Below are 14,887 nucleotides of genomic sequence, written 5' to 3' on the forward strand. Positions count from 1 at the left end.
TCCAAGGTTGAGAAATCCTGCTTTAGACCAGCACATCCTGTAAAAATACACAATGGACCTCGTTCCTGGCATTCTTTTCCACAGGAGGAAATCTCCATTGATTGATGTATCTATTTGCAGTCCTATTCTGATCACATCCTATTCACCCTATTGGTGAAGGAGGGATCCCTGCCCTAAAAAGTACAAGACAATCAAATAGCCCACGCCCAACAGATGAGATTGACAGCAATTTGTTAGATGCATATATTCAGAGCCTGAGAGAGGACATCATACATCACGCAGGGGCACAAGGGGGTTGCATTCAAGAACAGCATGAACAAGCAGGGGTGTGGGAGGCAGGCTTTACAGTAATAACAAGGTGAGGTGTTCCCTGGTTCCTGTAGTGGTATGTGATTGGCTTGTTTGAATAATTCCATAGGCTAGGAGGGAGGTGAAACCCATCAGGTTGAGGACCCTGAGGGGTGTAACTTGTCCAGCTCATAGGGGAACTAGCTGAGTAGGAAGCCTTTCCCGCTGGGTGTGGGCATGTCGGATAAGAGCAGGGAAACCCATGGTTAGGTCTTTAGGGTCTTGACAAAGCTGTCAAGACACACATGAAAGTTTAGGCCTTACCTTATAAGGCCCAATTACATCCCTACCCAATCCAGCTAACCCTAAAAGCCTTACATAGCACAGGGTCTCAACACATATAAAAACTAAAGTCAGTCAACACTAAATCCTATCTTATATACTTGAAAAACTCAGATCTGTGGAGAAGTTTAGAGTTTTCCCCATAAGCAATCAGATAAGACCAAATTCTCTCTGTCATCAAATCACAGATCTTAAGGAAAGCTCAAAATAGGGACCTCCCACTTAACATCAGTAATCAATTCCTGAAAATCAGACATTTTAACAATTAACCAGGTACCTATTTTTCCATAACGTATTTTCTATTTTCTTTCTTTTCTTCCTTCCTTCCATTTTCTTTCTTTTCTTTTCTTTTTTTTTTTTTGACAGGCTCTCACTCTGCTGCCCAGGCTGTTGCCTAGGCTGGAGTGCAGTAGTGTGATCACAGCTCACTGCAACCTTGAATTCCTGGCCTCAAGCAATGGCCTCCCAAAGGAGGGATTACAGGCGTGAGCCACGACACATGGCCTCCCATTATGTTAAATCAGAGCATTATAATGTGCTGTATGTCAATTCCATCCCTCCAACTAGCTTCGCACATTTTCCTCCAATATAGAACTATGGGACACGGTGGGTCAGTGTACACACAACATCTTTGCTTTTAGTATTTTTTTTTTTTTTTTTTTTTTTGAGATGGAGTCTCGCTCTGTCCCCCAGGCTGGAGTGCAGTGGCAGGATCTCAGCTCACTGCAAGCTCCGCCTCCCAGGTTCACGTCATTCTCCTGCCTCAGCCTCCCAAGTAGCTGGGACTACAGGTGCCCGCCACCAGGCCCGGCTAATTTTTTGTATTTTTTAAGTAGAGACGGGGTTTCACCATGTTAGCCAGGATGGTCTCGATCTCGTGACCTCGTGATCCGCCCACCTCAGCCTCCCAAAGTGCTGGGATTACAGGCATGAGCCACCGCGCCCAGCCTGCTTTTAGTATTTTAATCATCTCTTTTACTAAATTCATTTTTCTCACTTGCTTTGTTTCTTTCTCCACAATTTTCTTCAATACTTTTCCAACCTTTTAGGAACTCATTTTACACTAGACAAAAGCGAGGGCTACATGTGAAGCACAGTATGGAAAATTGCTTCCAACAAGAACGTAACAGCAGAAACAGCTGACACTCAGGATGGTGCTCTGTTACCTCCTCAGTCACTAGCAGCACCAGGTACACATATGCCCTTGAATGATAGTTACACACATTTCCAAATATCTGCAGATGATTCCATTGGTCTAACAACTGTATTTGGGATATAACAAGATTCTTCCTGGATGCTATTTTTGTTAAAAAAAAAAAAAAAAGCATTGGATCCGGAGCGGTGGATCACACCTATAATGCCAATATTTTGGGGGGCTGAAGTGGGAGAATCACTTGATCCCAGGAGTTCGAGTTCAGCTTAGGCAACATAGTGGGACCCCATCTCTACAACAAATTTTAGAAATTAGCCAGGAGTGGTGGCACGTGCCTGTAGTCCCCAGTACTCAGGAGGCTGAGGTGGGAGGATCACCTGAGCCTGGGAGGTCGGGGCTGCAGTTAGTTGGGATCATGCCACTGCATTCCAGCCTGCGTGACCAATGAGACCTTGTGTCAAAAAAAAAAAAAAGAAGAAAAAAAAAGGCTGGGTGTCATGGTGGATGGTGTCTCATGCCTGTAATCCCAGCACTTTGGGAGGTCAAGGCAGGTGGATCACTTGAAGTCAGGAGTTCCAGACCAGCCTGGCCAACATGGTAAAACCCCATCTCTACAAAAAAAAAAAAAATGAGCTGGGTATGGTGGCGGGCACCTGTAATCCCAGCTACTTGGGAGGCTGAGGCACAAGAATCGCTTGAACCTGGGGGGTAGAGATTGCAGTGAGCCAAGATCGCGCCACTGCACTCCAGCCTGGGTGACAGAGCCAGACTCCATCTCAAAAAAAAAAAAAGAAATTGTATCGAACTATATGATGATTCCACTTGAACAAAGTTCTTGCTTTGTTTTGACTTTTTGAGACTGGCTCTGTCATCCAGGCTGGAGTGCAATGGTACGATCTTGGTTCACTGTAACCTCCACCTCCCGAGCTCTAGTTACTCGCCCACCTCAGCCTCCTGAGTAGCTGTGTCTACAGGTGTGCCACCATGCCCAGCTAGGTTTTGTATTTTTTGTAGAGACATGGATTTGCCTTGTTGCTCAGGATGGTCTGGAACTCCTGAGCTTAAGCAATCCGCCCACCTCAGCCTCCCCAAGTGCTGGGATTATAGGCATGAACCAACACACCTGCCACACTTGAACAAGGTTCCAAAAATAAGCAAAATTGCCGGGCGCGGTGGCTCAAGCCTGTAATCCCAGCACTTTGGGAGGCCGAGACGGGCGGATCACGAGGTCAGGAGATTGAGACCATCCTGGCTAACACAGTGAAACCCCGTCTCTACTAAAAAAATACAAAAAACTAGCCGGGCGAGGTGGCGGGCGCCTGTAGTCCCAGCTACTCGGGAGGCTGAGGCAGGAGAATGGCGTAAACCCGGGAGGCGGAGCTTGCAGTGAGCTGAGATCCGGCCACTGCACTCCAGCCTGGGCGACAGAGCGAGACTCCGTCTCAAAAAAAAAAAAAAAAAAAAACAAAAATAAGCAAAATTACATTATAGTGTTTGACATCAGGATAGTGGTTACCCTGGGCAGTGGGTGGGTGGGGAGTGACTGAAAGCATCTGAGGTGCTTTCCTTTCTTGACCTGATAGCAGAGATGTACTCAATTTATGAAAATTCATTCAGCCATATACTTATGGTTTGTGTATTTTTTTGTATATATGTCATATATCCACAAAAAATTTGAAAAACGTTTTAAAAATATTACATTGTGGCCGGGCGCAGTGGCTCACGCCTGTAATCTCAGCCCTTTGGGAGGCCGAGGCAGGTGGATCACCTGAGGTAAGGAGTTCAAGACGAGTCTGGCCAACATGGTGAAACCCCGTGTCTACTGAAAATACAAAAATTAGCCAGGCATGGTGGTGGGCACCTGTAATCCCAGCTACTTGGGAGGCTGAGGCAGGAGAATTGCTTGATCCCGGGAGGTGGAGGTTGCAGTGAGCCAAGATCATGCCACTGCACTCCAGCCTAGGCGATAAGAGTGAAACTCTGTCTCAAAAAAAAAAAAAGTCATATTCTGTATTGGGGACACCCATTTTTTCTATGTAAAACTAAGCCAAAAATCACTGTACTGAGAAAAATATATTTTTTCTGGAGTTTAAGTTTTAAAATGAAAAGCGGTTCCACTGGAAGATGTTAACAGGAGGACATTCTGCAGAGAATGCCTTCAGTTTTCTCAAGACATCTCATTTCCACTCTCTCACAGCTATTGACAGAAGATTTTGTAGGTAGGAGATGCTCAACATTAGTGGGAGAAAGCATAGCCACATAGAACACTGGGCTATGGAACACTGGGCTATCTGTCCCCAGTCCTCACAGGAGGGAAAAGGACTGGAGCAGGTTCTGTCGCCCCGGCTGGAGTGCGGTGGCGTGATCTCAGCTCACTGCAGCCCCTACCTCACAGGTTCCAGCGATTCTCCTGCCTCAGCCTCCTGGGCGCCTGCCACCACACCGGCTAATTTTTGTATTTTTAGTAGAGACGGGGTTTCGCCATCTTGGCCAGGCTAGTCTCAAACTCCTGACCTCAAGTGATCCGCCCACCTCGGCCTCCCAAAGTGCTGGGATTACAGGCGTGAGTCACCATGCCCAGCCATGGAGCAGGTTCTTGGATGAAGCTCTGGTAAGCAGGAAGTTTCAGAATAAAAAATGAATCTATATACATGATACAGAAATTGACAGTACTTCGAAAAGGGCAGAGAAACGTTAACTTACATGGGCCATGTTTTTAGAAGTGCAAAAACTGGTCAGTCCTTTTCAAGATTTCTCTGTTGGAGAACTACGGAGTCCTGATAAGCCAGAGCTGAAAGAAAAAAAAAGAAACCATGAAATAAGCTGTGCCACAGAGCTCCCAAAATGATGTACATCATAAATATGAAAACTTTTTTCTCTTCCATTCCTTCTCCCAAACTACTTCCATTGGCTCTTCCAAACTACTACCCACCACTATGCCCATCCTATGCTATACCCACATAAACTGGGGAAAAGTATAGGGAGTCTAAAGAAATATAAGCTCTCGCCAGGTGCAGTGGCTCTCGCCTGTAATCTCAGCACTTTGGGAGGCCGAGGCAGCCGGATCACCTGAGGTCAGGAGTTCAACACCAGCCTGACGAACATGGAGAAACCCCGCCTCTAGTAAACATACAAAATTAGCCGGGCGTGGTGGCACATGCTACTCGGGAGGCTGAGGCAGGAAAATCGCTTGAATCCAGGAGGCAGAGGTTGCGGTGAGCCGAGATTGTGCCACTGCACTCCAGCCTGGGCAACAAGAGCGAAAGAGGGGAGGGGAGGGGAGGGGAGGGGAGAGAGAAAAGCTCTGAAGAAATAGGTGACAAATGAACTTGGTGTAGAAGGCTAGCTACTTCTGTAAGAGGATTTCTGACCAGGTCGCCCTCTGGCAATGTGGATCTGGTCCAGGCACTGGATTACTCAGATTTGTTCTGAGCAGCTCCTCCTCACTGTAAGACAACTTTTCAGGACTGAGATGGGCCCTGAATCCTGCCCCTAGAATCCTGCCGGAACTGCCTAAACACAACAACCAAAAGACCACACAGATTGAACCTGGCAGCTTTCACCAATGTGAGGCTACCCTTGCCTTCCCCAGCCAGGAAGCTCACCACTCCAGTTTTCCAATCAGAGCCTCCCATGCCATGACATCCTTCACCACTCCTTCTCTTTTATTGATTTTTTTTTTTTTTTTTAAGATGTAATTTCACTCTGTCACCCAGGCTGGAGGGCAATGGCACGATCTCAGCTCACTGCAACCTCCAGCTCCCGGGTTCAAGCGATTCTCCTGCCTTAGTCTCCTAAGTAGCTGGGATTACAGGTACACGCCACCACGCCCAGCTAATTTTTATATTTTTAGTAGAGACAGAGTTTCGCCACGTTGACCAGGCTTGTCTTGAACTCCTGACCTCAGGTGATCCTCCTGCCTCAGCCTCCCAAAGGGCTGGGATTATAGTCGTGAGCCACCGCGCATGGTCTCACTTTCCTTTTAGTATCCAAGCTGGGGACGGAAGGGATTCATGATTCCTGCAGTTGGTCAACAACATTCACTGAGAACCTCCATGTGTTAGGTACTTTATACACACTGTTAGTTGTCCTCAGTACTGTTCTGCAATGTAGTGCTCTCCTTTTAATAGTTCAGGAAACTAATGCCCAAGGGTCAAATCAGTTAAGTTGCAGACGGAGTCTTGTTCTGTCACCCAGGCTGACCTGCAGTGGCATGACCGTGGCTCACTGTAACCTCTGCCTCCAGGGTTCAAGCAATTCTCCTGCTTCAGTCTCCCGAGTAGCTGGGATTATAGGTGCCTGCCACTATGCCCGGCTAATTTTTGTATTTATAGTAAAGAGAGGGTTTCACCATGTTGCCCAGGCTGGTCTCGAACTCCTGATCTCAACTGATCCGCCCGCCTCAGCCTCCTAAAATGCTGGGATTACAGGCGTGAGCCACCACACCCAGCCTAAAAGCCAGTTTCTCTTTCAACTCAGGTATTTGTCTCTGAAGCAAGGATTTCTACTTCACCAGGAGAAATCTGATCATCAGCAATTCACTAAAAAAAAAAAAGAGGAATAACTAACAGTAGATTTTGTTTTGTTTTTCAAAAACAGAGTCTCACTCTGTTACCCAGGCTGGACTGCAGAGGCATGATCTTGGTTCACAGCAGCCTCCCACCTCAGATTCACAAGTAGCTGGGACTATAGGTGGGCACCACCATACCCAGCTAATAATCTTTCAAAAAATATTAAGTCTCAGAAGATAGCAAAATAGTTCTCTCCATCTATGGTCCACCTGCAGAAACATCAGTTTGAGCAATTATCCATGAACAAAAATGCCTTCACAATAGCTAAGGCAACCAGGTGAGAGATTGCAGTACTGGGTTGCAGCACAATAATAAGAAAAGAAGCACTGAAGAATGCAGGAAGGACAGTTCGACATTACCCATGTCACCCCTCCCCAACTCAAGGCAGCACAGTATAGACAAAGGTATTGCCCATTTGGGGAAGTCAGGGAAGTCAGCACAGAACTTTTTACCTGTTCCCTAACACCAGGCCCGCCCAGCAACAGGGAGACTCCCAACCCCAGACTCCAGGCCAGTAGCCACAGACTAACCCTCTAGACCTGCTCTGGCATCAGGAAAGATCATGCCGCCCAGGCTTCAGGCTATCATGATGAACTCCACCTCCAGGCTGCCACCACCATCAGGCTGACATCAGAGGCCCTGGGCTCCAACAGCCCTCAGCAACAGGCAAGCCTCAGTGGCCTCTGCAATCAGGCACATAACAGTATGGCACCAGTCACAGTGGTCTCAGGCTTAGAGCGTGCCCCAGCACTGCACTGGCCAGGCTGGTCCTGGCCTTGGGGCATGCTATGTGCAACATCAGAGAATGTGGTTCCAGCCTTTTGGAGCATCCCAGCACTATACCCACCATAGCAGCCCCAGCCTTAAGAACCAAACCAGACAGGCTGCCCAGAATCACTGGATGGGCTGACTACTGATGGGCTTTCCCAGATGAAACTCATTCTGCAAAGACTGGAATAAATACACAGTCCTTTCAAGTGTGCAGACATCAATGCACGGTCACAAGGATCAACAACAATCAGGGAAACATGATATCACCAATAGGACAACATAAAGTGCCACTGATTGACTCTAAAAAAATAGAGATGTCTGAACTGCCTGATAAAGAATTCAAATAGGCCAGGCGCGGTGGCTCACACTTGTAATCCCAGCACTTTGGGAGGCCGAGGCAGGTGGATCACAAGGTCAGGAGATCGAGACCATCCTGGCTAACATGGTGAAACCCCGTCTCTACTAAAAAATACAAAAAAAAATAGGTGGCGTGGTGGTGGGTGCCTGTAGTCCCAGCTACTCAGGTGGCTGAGGCAGGAGGATCATTTGGGCCCAGAAGTTCAAGGTTGCAGTGAGCTATGATCATGCCACTATACTCCAGCCTGGGCAACAGAGTGAGATGAAAGGAAAGGAAGGGAGATAAGAAGGAAGGAGGGAGGGAGAGAGGGAAGGAGGGAAGGAGGGAACGAAGGAAGGAAGGAAGGAAGGAAGGAAGGAAGGAAGGAAGGAAGGAAGGAAAAAAAAGAAAGAGGAAAGAGAAAAAAAGAGTAGCAAAAAAACTTTCCAAACCTGACAAAAGGTAAATATCCAGGTATAGCCCCAAGTTAGAAGGAAGAAAATAATAAAATTAGGGCAGAAATAAATGACACAGACTAGAAAGCCATTAGAAAGAATCAATAAAATTAAGGTGTTTTTTTTTTTTTGAAAAAAGAAAAAAACCCCACAAAATTGACAAACCTAACTAAGCTATACTAACCAAGAGAAAACAGAAAATATTGAAAATATTCAAATAAAACCAGAAATGAAAAAGGAGACATTACAACTGATACAACAGAAATACAACAGACTATTATGAACAAATATACACCAGGAAATTGGATAACCTAGAATAAATGATTAATTCCCTGACACATAGAACCTACCAAGATTGAATTATGAAGAAATAAAAAATCTGAACAGGCTGGGCATGGTGGCTCATGCCTGTAACCCCAACACTTTGGGAAGCCAGTCATTATGACAAACTATGGAAAGGCCTCAAAAAATTAAAAATAGAACAATCACGCTACTGTATATATCCAAAGGAAATGAAATCAGAATGTCAAAGAGATCTCTGCACTCTCACATTTATTATAGCATTATTCACAATGGCCAACACATGGAATCAACCTAAGTGTCCATCAGTGGATAAATGGACAAAGAAAATCTGCTATGTATATAAAATGTAATACTATTTAGCTATGATAAAGAAACAAAACCTGTCATTTGTGACAACATGGATGAACCTGGAAGGACATTATGTTAAGAGAAATAAGCCAGAAACAGAAAGATAAACACCACATGATCTCACTCATAAATGGAATCTTAAAAAGTTGATCTCGGCCAGGGGTGGTAGCTCACGCCTGTAATCCCAGCACTTTGGGAGGCCGAGGTGGGCAGATCACCTGAGGTTGGCAGTTCAAGACCAGCCTTACCAACATGGAGAAACCCCATCTCTACTAAAAACACAAAATTAGCCAAGCATGGTGGTGCACACCTGTAATCCCAGTTACTCGGGAGGCTAAGGCAGGAGAATCACTTAAACCCAGGAGGTGGAGGAGGTTGTGGTGAGCTGAGATAACACCATTGCACTCCAGCCTGGGCAACAAGAGCAAAACTCTGTCTCAAAATAAATAAATAAACAAACAAACAAACAAACTTGATCTCATAGAGGTAGAGAGTAGAATGGTAGTTACCAGAATCTGGGCAACATAGTGAGACCTTGTCTCTACAAAAAAAAATTTAAAAATTAGCCAGGCATGGTAGCGTATACACCTGTAGTCTCAGTTACTCAGGAGGTTGAGGCAGGAGGATGGCTTGAGCCTGGGAAGCAGAGGTTGCAGTGAACTGAGATCATGCCACCGCACTCAAGCCTGGGCAACAGAGTAAGAGCCTGCGAAAGAAAGAAAGAAAGAAAGAGAGAAAGAGAGAAAGGAAAAGAAAATAAAAGAAAAAAATGAGTGTTAAAGCAAACAAAATGTACCTTTTTACAAGGACTGCATTGGGAGACCTCAAAGACGGATGACACCCTATATATTAGCAAGGTCGTGGGGACGCCGACACTAGGTCAGTCCACATTTAGAGCTATGTGAAGCAGCATTTCAACCCTGTAAACTCTGAATCAGAAGCTCCACTTCTGACACTAAAGGGACTGTTTGTATCTGTACATGAAGATTATGCAGAGCTATGGCCAGAGGCACTGGCTCACGCCTGTAATCCCAGCACTTTGGGAGGCTGAGGTGGGCAGATCACCTGAGGTCAGGAGTTCAAGACCAGCCTGGCCAACATGGTGAAACCCTGTCTCTACAAAAATACAAAAATTAGCCGGGCATGATGGCAGGTGCCTGTAATCCCAGCTACTTGGGAGGTTAGGGCAAAAGAATCGCTTGAACCCAGGAGACAGAGGTTGCAGTGAGCTGAGATCGTGCCATTGCACCCCAGCCTGGGTGACAGAGGGAGACTGTCTCAAAAAAAAAAAGAAAGAAAGAAAAAAAAGTATGCAGAGCTATGCTGACAGCATGGTTTATAATGAATTAAAGCTGAAAGGAACCTAATTTCAGAATGATTCAATAACCTGTTGTTTATCCATACCATTGAAAATGATGCAACTATTAAAAATGATGTTGCCTTAATTTTGAATGGGTGAAGCCAGTGTGTTAAAAAAAGAAAATACCAGCATGTGTAGTGTGAAACTATTTTGACAGAAAAAAAAAAATCATGTTTCCCTAGCAGGACCAGTTAAAATGTTTACAGTCACAGTCAGCAACACACATCACCACATTAAATAGAGTGTGAGCCTGAAATACCCAAATACTCCAAATAAGACTTTCCCGGCTCAAGTTTTTCTTTCAGTCTTCCCTTTAACTGAGAAAAAAAGCTAAGGATCTGTAAAAACAGATGCTGTTTTTCCTGAGTGGCTTTTTTTTTCACTTCAGCTTCCCATTCATGAACCAACTCTATGATTTAATTTGCCCATGTGTGTTGGAGTATGGCCTAGAAAAGAATGGCAAAAAGTCCCTGACTGATGTCTTCTAAGCACTGAAGGCAGCCCCATGCTGCTTCCTTTTACATCTTCCGGACAAACAGGTTTATTTTGCGTCTGAACCAGTTCTTTTGGCTAAGATGCCTATGAAGCCCTCCAGCAGATGTTGGGTCTCCTTGACCAACTGGTCTCACTTTGCATATAACATCATTAAAATAAAAACTGTAAGGTATACATCTGTATGAAATCCAGTTACCCCCATAAAGACCCTATAGCTTCAGTATAATCTGGACAAAACTTGACAGTGCGTGCCATCATCAGATCGATATCTATCAGATTGATATCTCTTCCCTTCATTATGAGATTGCTGAATAAAGCAGGAAGGAATTTTTTTTTTTTTTTTTTTGAGACAAGGTCTCGCTTTGTCACCCAGGCTGGAGTGCAGTGGCACAATCTCAGCTCACTGCAACTTCCACCTCCTGGGTTCAAGCGATTCTCAGCCTCCCGAGTAGTTGGGATCACAGGCATGTGCCACCATGCCCAGCTCATTTTTGTGTTTTCAGTAGAGATGGGGTTTCACCATTTTGGCCAGGCTGGTCTCAAACTCCTGACCTCGGGTAATGCACCTGCCTCGGCTTCCCAAAGTGCTGGGATTACAGGCATGAGACACCATGCCCAGCCAGATTTTTTTTTTTTAAGTATGCATAATGATGATATTTGGTATACTGTTGTAATTACCAATATATGCTTTTTTTTTTTCTTTTACTGCATGATATTAGGTTACTTTCCAGTTCCCCCATATGAAATGGTGAGAACTACAGTTCCTACCTGAAAGAATTGTTATGAGAAATAAATAAGATACTACATATAAGGCACTTAGAATAGTAAATAAGCATTTCGTAAGTCAGCTATATTACTAAAGATGAAGAATACTACATATGCTTCTTCCCACAATTATTTTTAGAATTCTTCCCAGCACTTTGGGAGGCCAACGCAGGCGGATCACTTAGGTCAGGAGTTCAAGACCAGCCTGGTCAACATGGTGAAACCCTGTCTCTACTAAAAATACAAAAATTAGCCAGGCACGATGATGCATACCTGTAATCCCAGCTACTTGGGAGGCTGAGGCAGGAGAATGGCTTGAACCTGGGGGGTGGTGGTTGCAGTCAGCCAAGATAGTGCCACTGCACTACAGCCTGGATGACACAGCAAAACTCTGTCTCAAAAAACATTCTTCACAGCCCTGCTCTTGATAGGCAATCCTTCTTGATGATCAACAGTTTACAAAAGGAGGGTACATAGATAAGACAAATGTGGCAGGATACTAATTTTTGGATATGGGTGATGAGGAAAAATATTAAATTACAACCTAACGGTAACAAATCTACTGAGCATTGGCCAGGCGCAGTGGCTCACGCCTGTAATACCAGCACTTTGGGAGGCTGAGGCGGGCGGATCACGAGGTCAGGAAATCGAGACCATCCTGGCTAACCCGGTGAAACCCCGTCTCTACTAAAAATACAAAAAATTATCTGGGCGTGGTGGTGCGCGCCTGTAGTCCCAGCTACTTGGAGGCTGAGGCAAGAGAATGGCGTGAACCCGGGAGGCGGAGCTTGCAGTGAGCTGAGATTCGGCCACTGCACTCCAGCCTGGGCGACAGAGCAAGACTCCGTCTCAAAAAACACAAAAAAACAAACAAACAAACAAACAAATCTACTGAGCATTTATTATGTACCAAGCATTAGCTAAGGGTTTTGCATATATTAATTCCTCTACTCAGAGCCATCCTATATAGTAGGCTCTATCATTATCCTCATTTTGCAGATGATGAAACTATGGCACAGAGAGATGAAATAAATTGTCCCAAGCTAAGGCAGCTCTAAGTGGCAGGTTGAGGACTAGAACCCCGCTACTTTAGCTCCATAACCCATACGATTGTCACTATAGTAAACTGCATCTCATGAGACCTGATAAATACGTGGCCTGAAACAAACTCACCCTGTCAAAAACTTCAAACCACTTTCCAAATTTCTACTGTCTTCCCTTCCCTTCTAATAACCCCTTCCCTTGTTAACACAGACCTCTCCACTAAAAACCCTATCATATTATCACTCCTTAAAAGCCTCAAAAGCAGAAAAGATCCTGTCGCCAAACCACCTCCTTACCTTTCCCTGCTTTTGAACTTAGGGCAGTGGGGATCAAAGAGACCTAGTGTGTAATTCCATCTAAACTGTAAACTCCTCAACTAATCACCATCGAATGAAAGTTCTGCACGGTGGCTCATGCCTGTAATCTCAACACTTTGGGAGGCTGCGGTGGAAGAATTCCTTGAGTCCAGGAGTTTGAGGTCAGCCTATGCAACATAGGGAGACCTCATTTCTACAAAAAATTTTAAAAATTGGGTGTGGGGCCACCTACCTGTGGTCTCAGCTACTCAGGAGGCTGAGGTGGGAGGATCACTTGAGCCAGGGAGGTCCAGGCTGCAGGGAGTGAGATCACCTCACTGCACTCCAGCCTGAGGGACAGAGTGAGACTCTGTCCCCCACCAAAAAAAAAAAAAAAAAAAAGTAAGTAATAAAATAAAGCTCTGCAGTTAGCTTCTCTTCAGGAGGTTTACTTCCAGACCATCCAAATGATTAGAAAGAAGCAGCTCATAAGAGAAACTAAATTACTGCCAAATGCTCAGGTCAATACCTACTGGAAGTCGGGTGCGGTGACTCATCCCTGTAATCCTAGCTACTGGAGAGGCTGAGGCAGGAGAATCCCTTGAACCCAGGAGGCAGAGGTTGCAGTGAGCCCATCCTGTCACTGCACTCCAGCCTGAGTAACACACCCAGGCTCCGTCTCAAAAAAAAAGACCCAGAGTCCATCTCAAAAACAAAACAAAACAAAACAAAAACCTACTGGAAAGGGGTAGGACGTTGGAATCTACCCTGATCACGCCATCATTCACTGGGAAGGAAGGCCAAAGCACCAGGTCAGTGGACAGGACATTTCAGGAGTTAAAGCCTAACCAGCTGAAGATTAACGGGAACAAGCCCGCATAGCCCGACAAAATCATATCTATTGACTGGCAGAAAGGGAGAAAATTCCACAGGAAGGGTTGGAATAGGATGGATGAGAGAGAGGAGAAAAGCTCTTTTTGTAAACGGTTGAGTTCCAGCTGAAGGATTCTAATGAGGATCTAATGACAGCTGCGATCTGGAATAGCTGTTGTTTCCAAGGTGAGATTATGAGAGGCAGGAATTAATGAGATATTGAATGCAATCATGAGTGTAATCAAGAGGGTATCCCCAGTAATAGAATGAAAACAGCAAAGCAAGTCTAGAACATCACTGGTAAGAAAACTGTAATCTCTCAAAGAGGGAGTCATTATGCTATTTTACAACTACTGCATCATCTGGGAAGAAATCATGTTTTCTATTAATTTTGCAACTGGCTTTATCTGTCTCTTCCTTCCTAGCCTGATTAATGACAGAGCTGCTTCATTGTTCAGTCCGAGCTGATTTTCACCCCATTCACAGAATAGGAAAGCAAATGTCCCCACGCCCAGAAAAATAAAAATTACACTTCATGAACAAAAAGGAAACACAAACTCATCTGGATGTTGACTTGTGTATATGCAACAGTAATCATTTCCTCCTCTCCCCGCTGCCTTCCTAAAGAACAGCAGGATTGGGAAAGGAGACGGGAATCTGGAGACCCCAGGCCTTTCCTGCAGCCGGCCTTGGCTGATCAGGACACACCCCCGCTAGCTCACTTGCTCCCTCCGTCTGCTGCGCGCAAAACCCGATGGAAATAACAGGGAGCCTGGAATAAAGCTGATCCTTTCCCGTATCAGAGAGAAAGGCCAGGTACACGAAGAAGGGGCTGGAATCTGTCTCCGAGTTCCCCGCAGTTTCCATGGGAGGGAGCTCGGGAAAAGCTGTGCAATCTGTAGTCCTTCAGACTGCGTCTTTTTGTTTGGGGGCCTTCATTCACTCCGGGGTTCCTGCATCTAACTCGGAGCCATTCCGGGCCGCTGGACCTGCGCGGCTCTGAAGCGGTAAGGCAGAGGACGCAACAGGGCACCCGGCGCCCAGTCAGCGCCACAAACTCCACAGCTACCGCCTCCTGGCTCACACAGAGGTCCGCGCCGCCCCCGCGCCGCCCCCGCGCCCATTGCCTGGGTGCACGCGACCAACTCACCTCTCGGAGCCGACACCAGCAGGGAAGCCGGAAAGAACTGCGCGCGGAGGCCTGTGGGAAATGTAGTCCGCCGATGGGAGGGACTGGTTCCAGCCCCAACAGGCTGCGCGGAGTGCGCATGCGCAGGCGTTGGCGCTTTGGACGCTCGGGGCGGCAGGGATTTCCAGGCTACCTGGGGCTGAGGCGAGCTCGGGCTTGCGTCTGTTTTTGTCGCTGAGGAATACTTTTTTATTTATTTTTTTCTTGAGGCAGGGTCTCGCTCTGTCGCCCAGGGTAGAGTGCAGTGGCGTGATTAGTTACAGTTCACTGCAGCCTCGCCCTCCTGGGCTCAAGCTA

General features: G+C 46.0%; 1 protein-coding gene across 3 annotated transcripts in view; it reads right to left on the reverse strand.

The window, feature by feature from the left end:
* Nucleotides 1-14,603, reverse strand: part of ZFP14 (ZFP14 zinc finger protein) — a 41,947-nt gene extending 27,344 nt beyond the window's left edge. For 2 of the 3 annotated variants that reach the window (XM_026449430.1, XM_026449428.1), the window contains exons 1-2: nucleotides 14,552-14,603; nucleotides 4,487-4,574 (exon numbers count right to left, since the gene is read on the reverse strand). In XM_026449430.1, coding sequence (XP_026305215.1) covers nucleotides 4,487-4,495 — 9 coding nt within the window. In that variant the 5' untranslated portion in view covers nucleotides 4,496-4,574; nucleotides 14,552-14,603. Of the gene's footprint in view, nucleotides 1-4,486; nucleotides 4,575-12,781; nucleotides 12,829-14,551 lie in introns of those variants that run through there. The other variant, XM_026449429.1, reaches the window with a different exon arrangement.
* Between the last annotated feature and the right edge of the window lie 284 nt (nucleotides 14,604-14,887).

Source organism: Piliocolobus tephrosceles, chromosome 21 (genome assembly GCF_002776525.5).
Source record: "Piliocolobus tephrosceles isolate RC106 chromosome 21, ASM277652v3, whole genome shotgun sequence".
Classification (NCBI taxonomy): Eukaryota; Metazoa; Chordata; class Mammalia; order Primates; family Cercopithecidae; genus Piliocolobus; species Piliocolobus tephrosceles.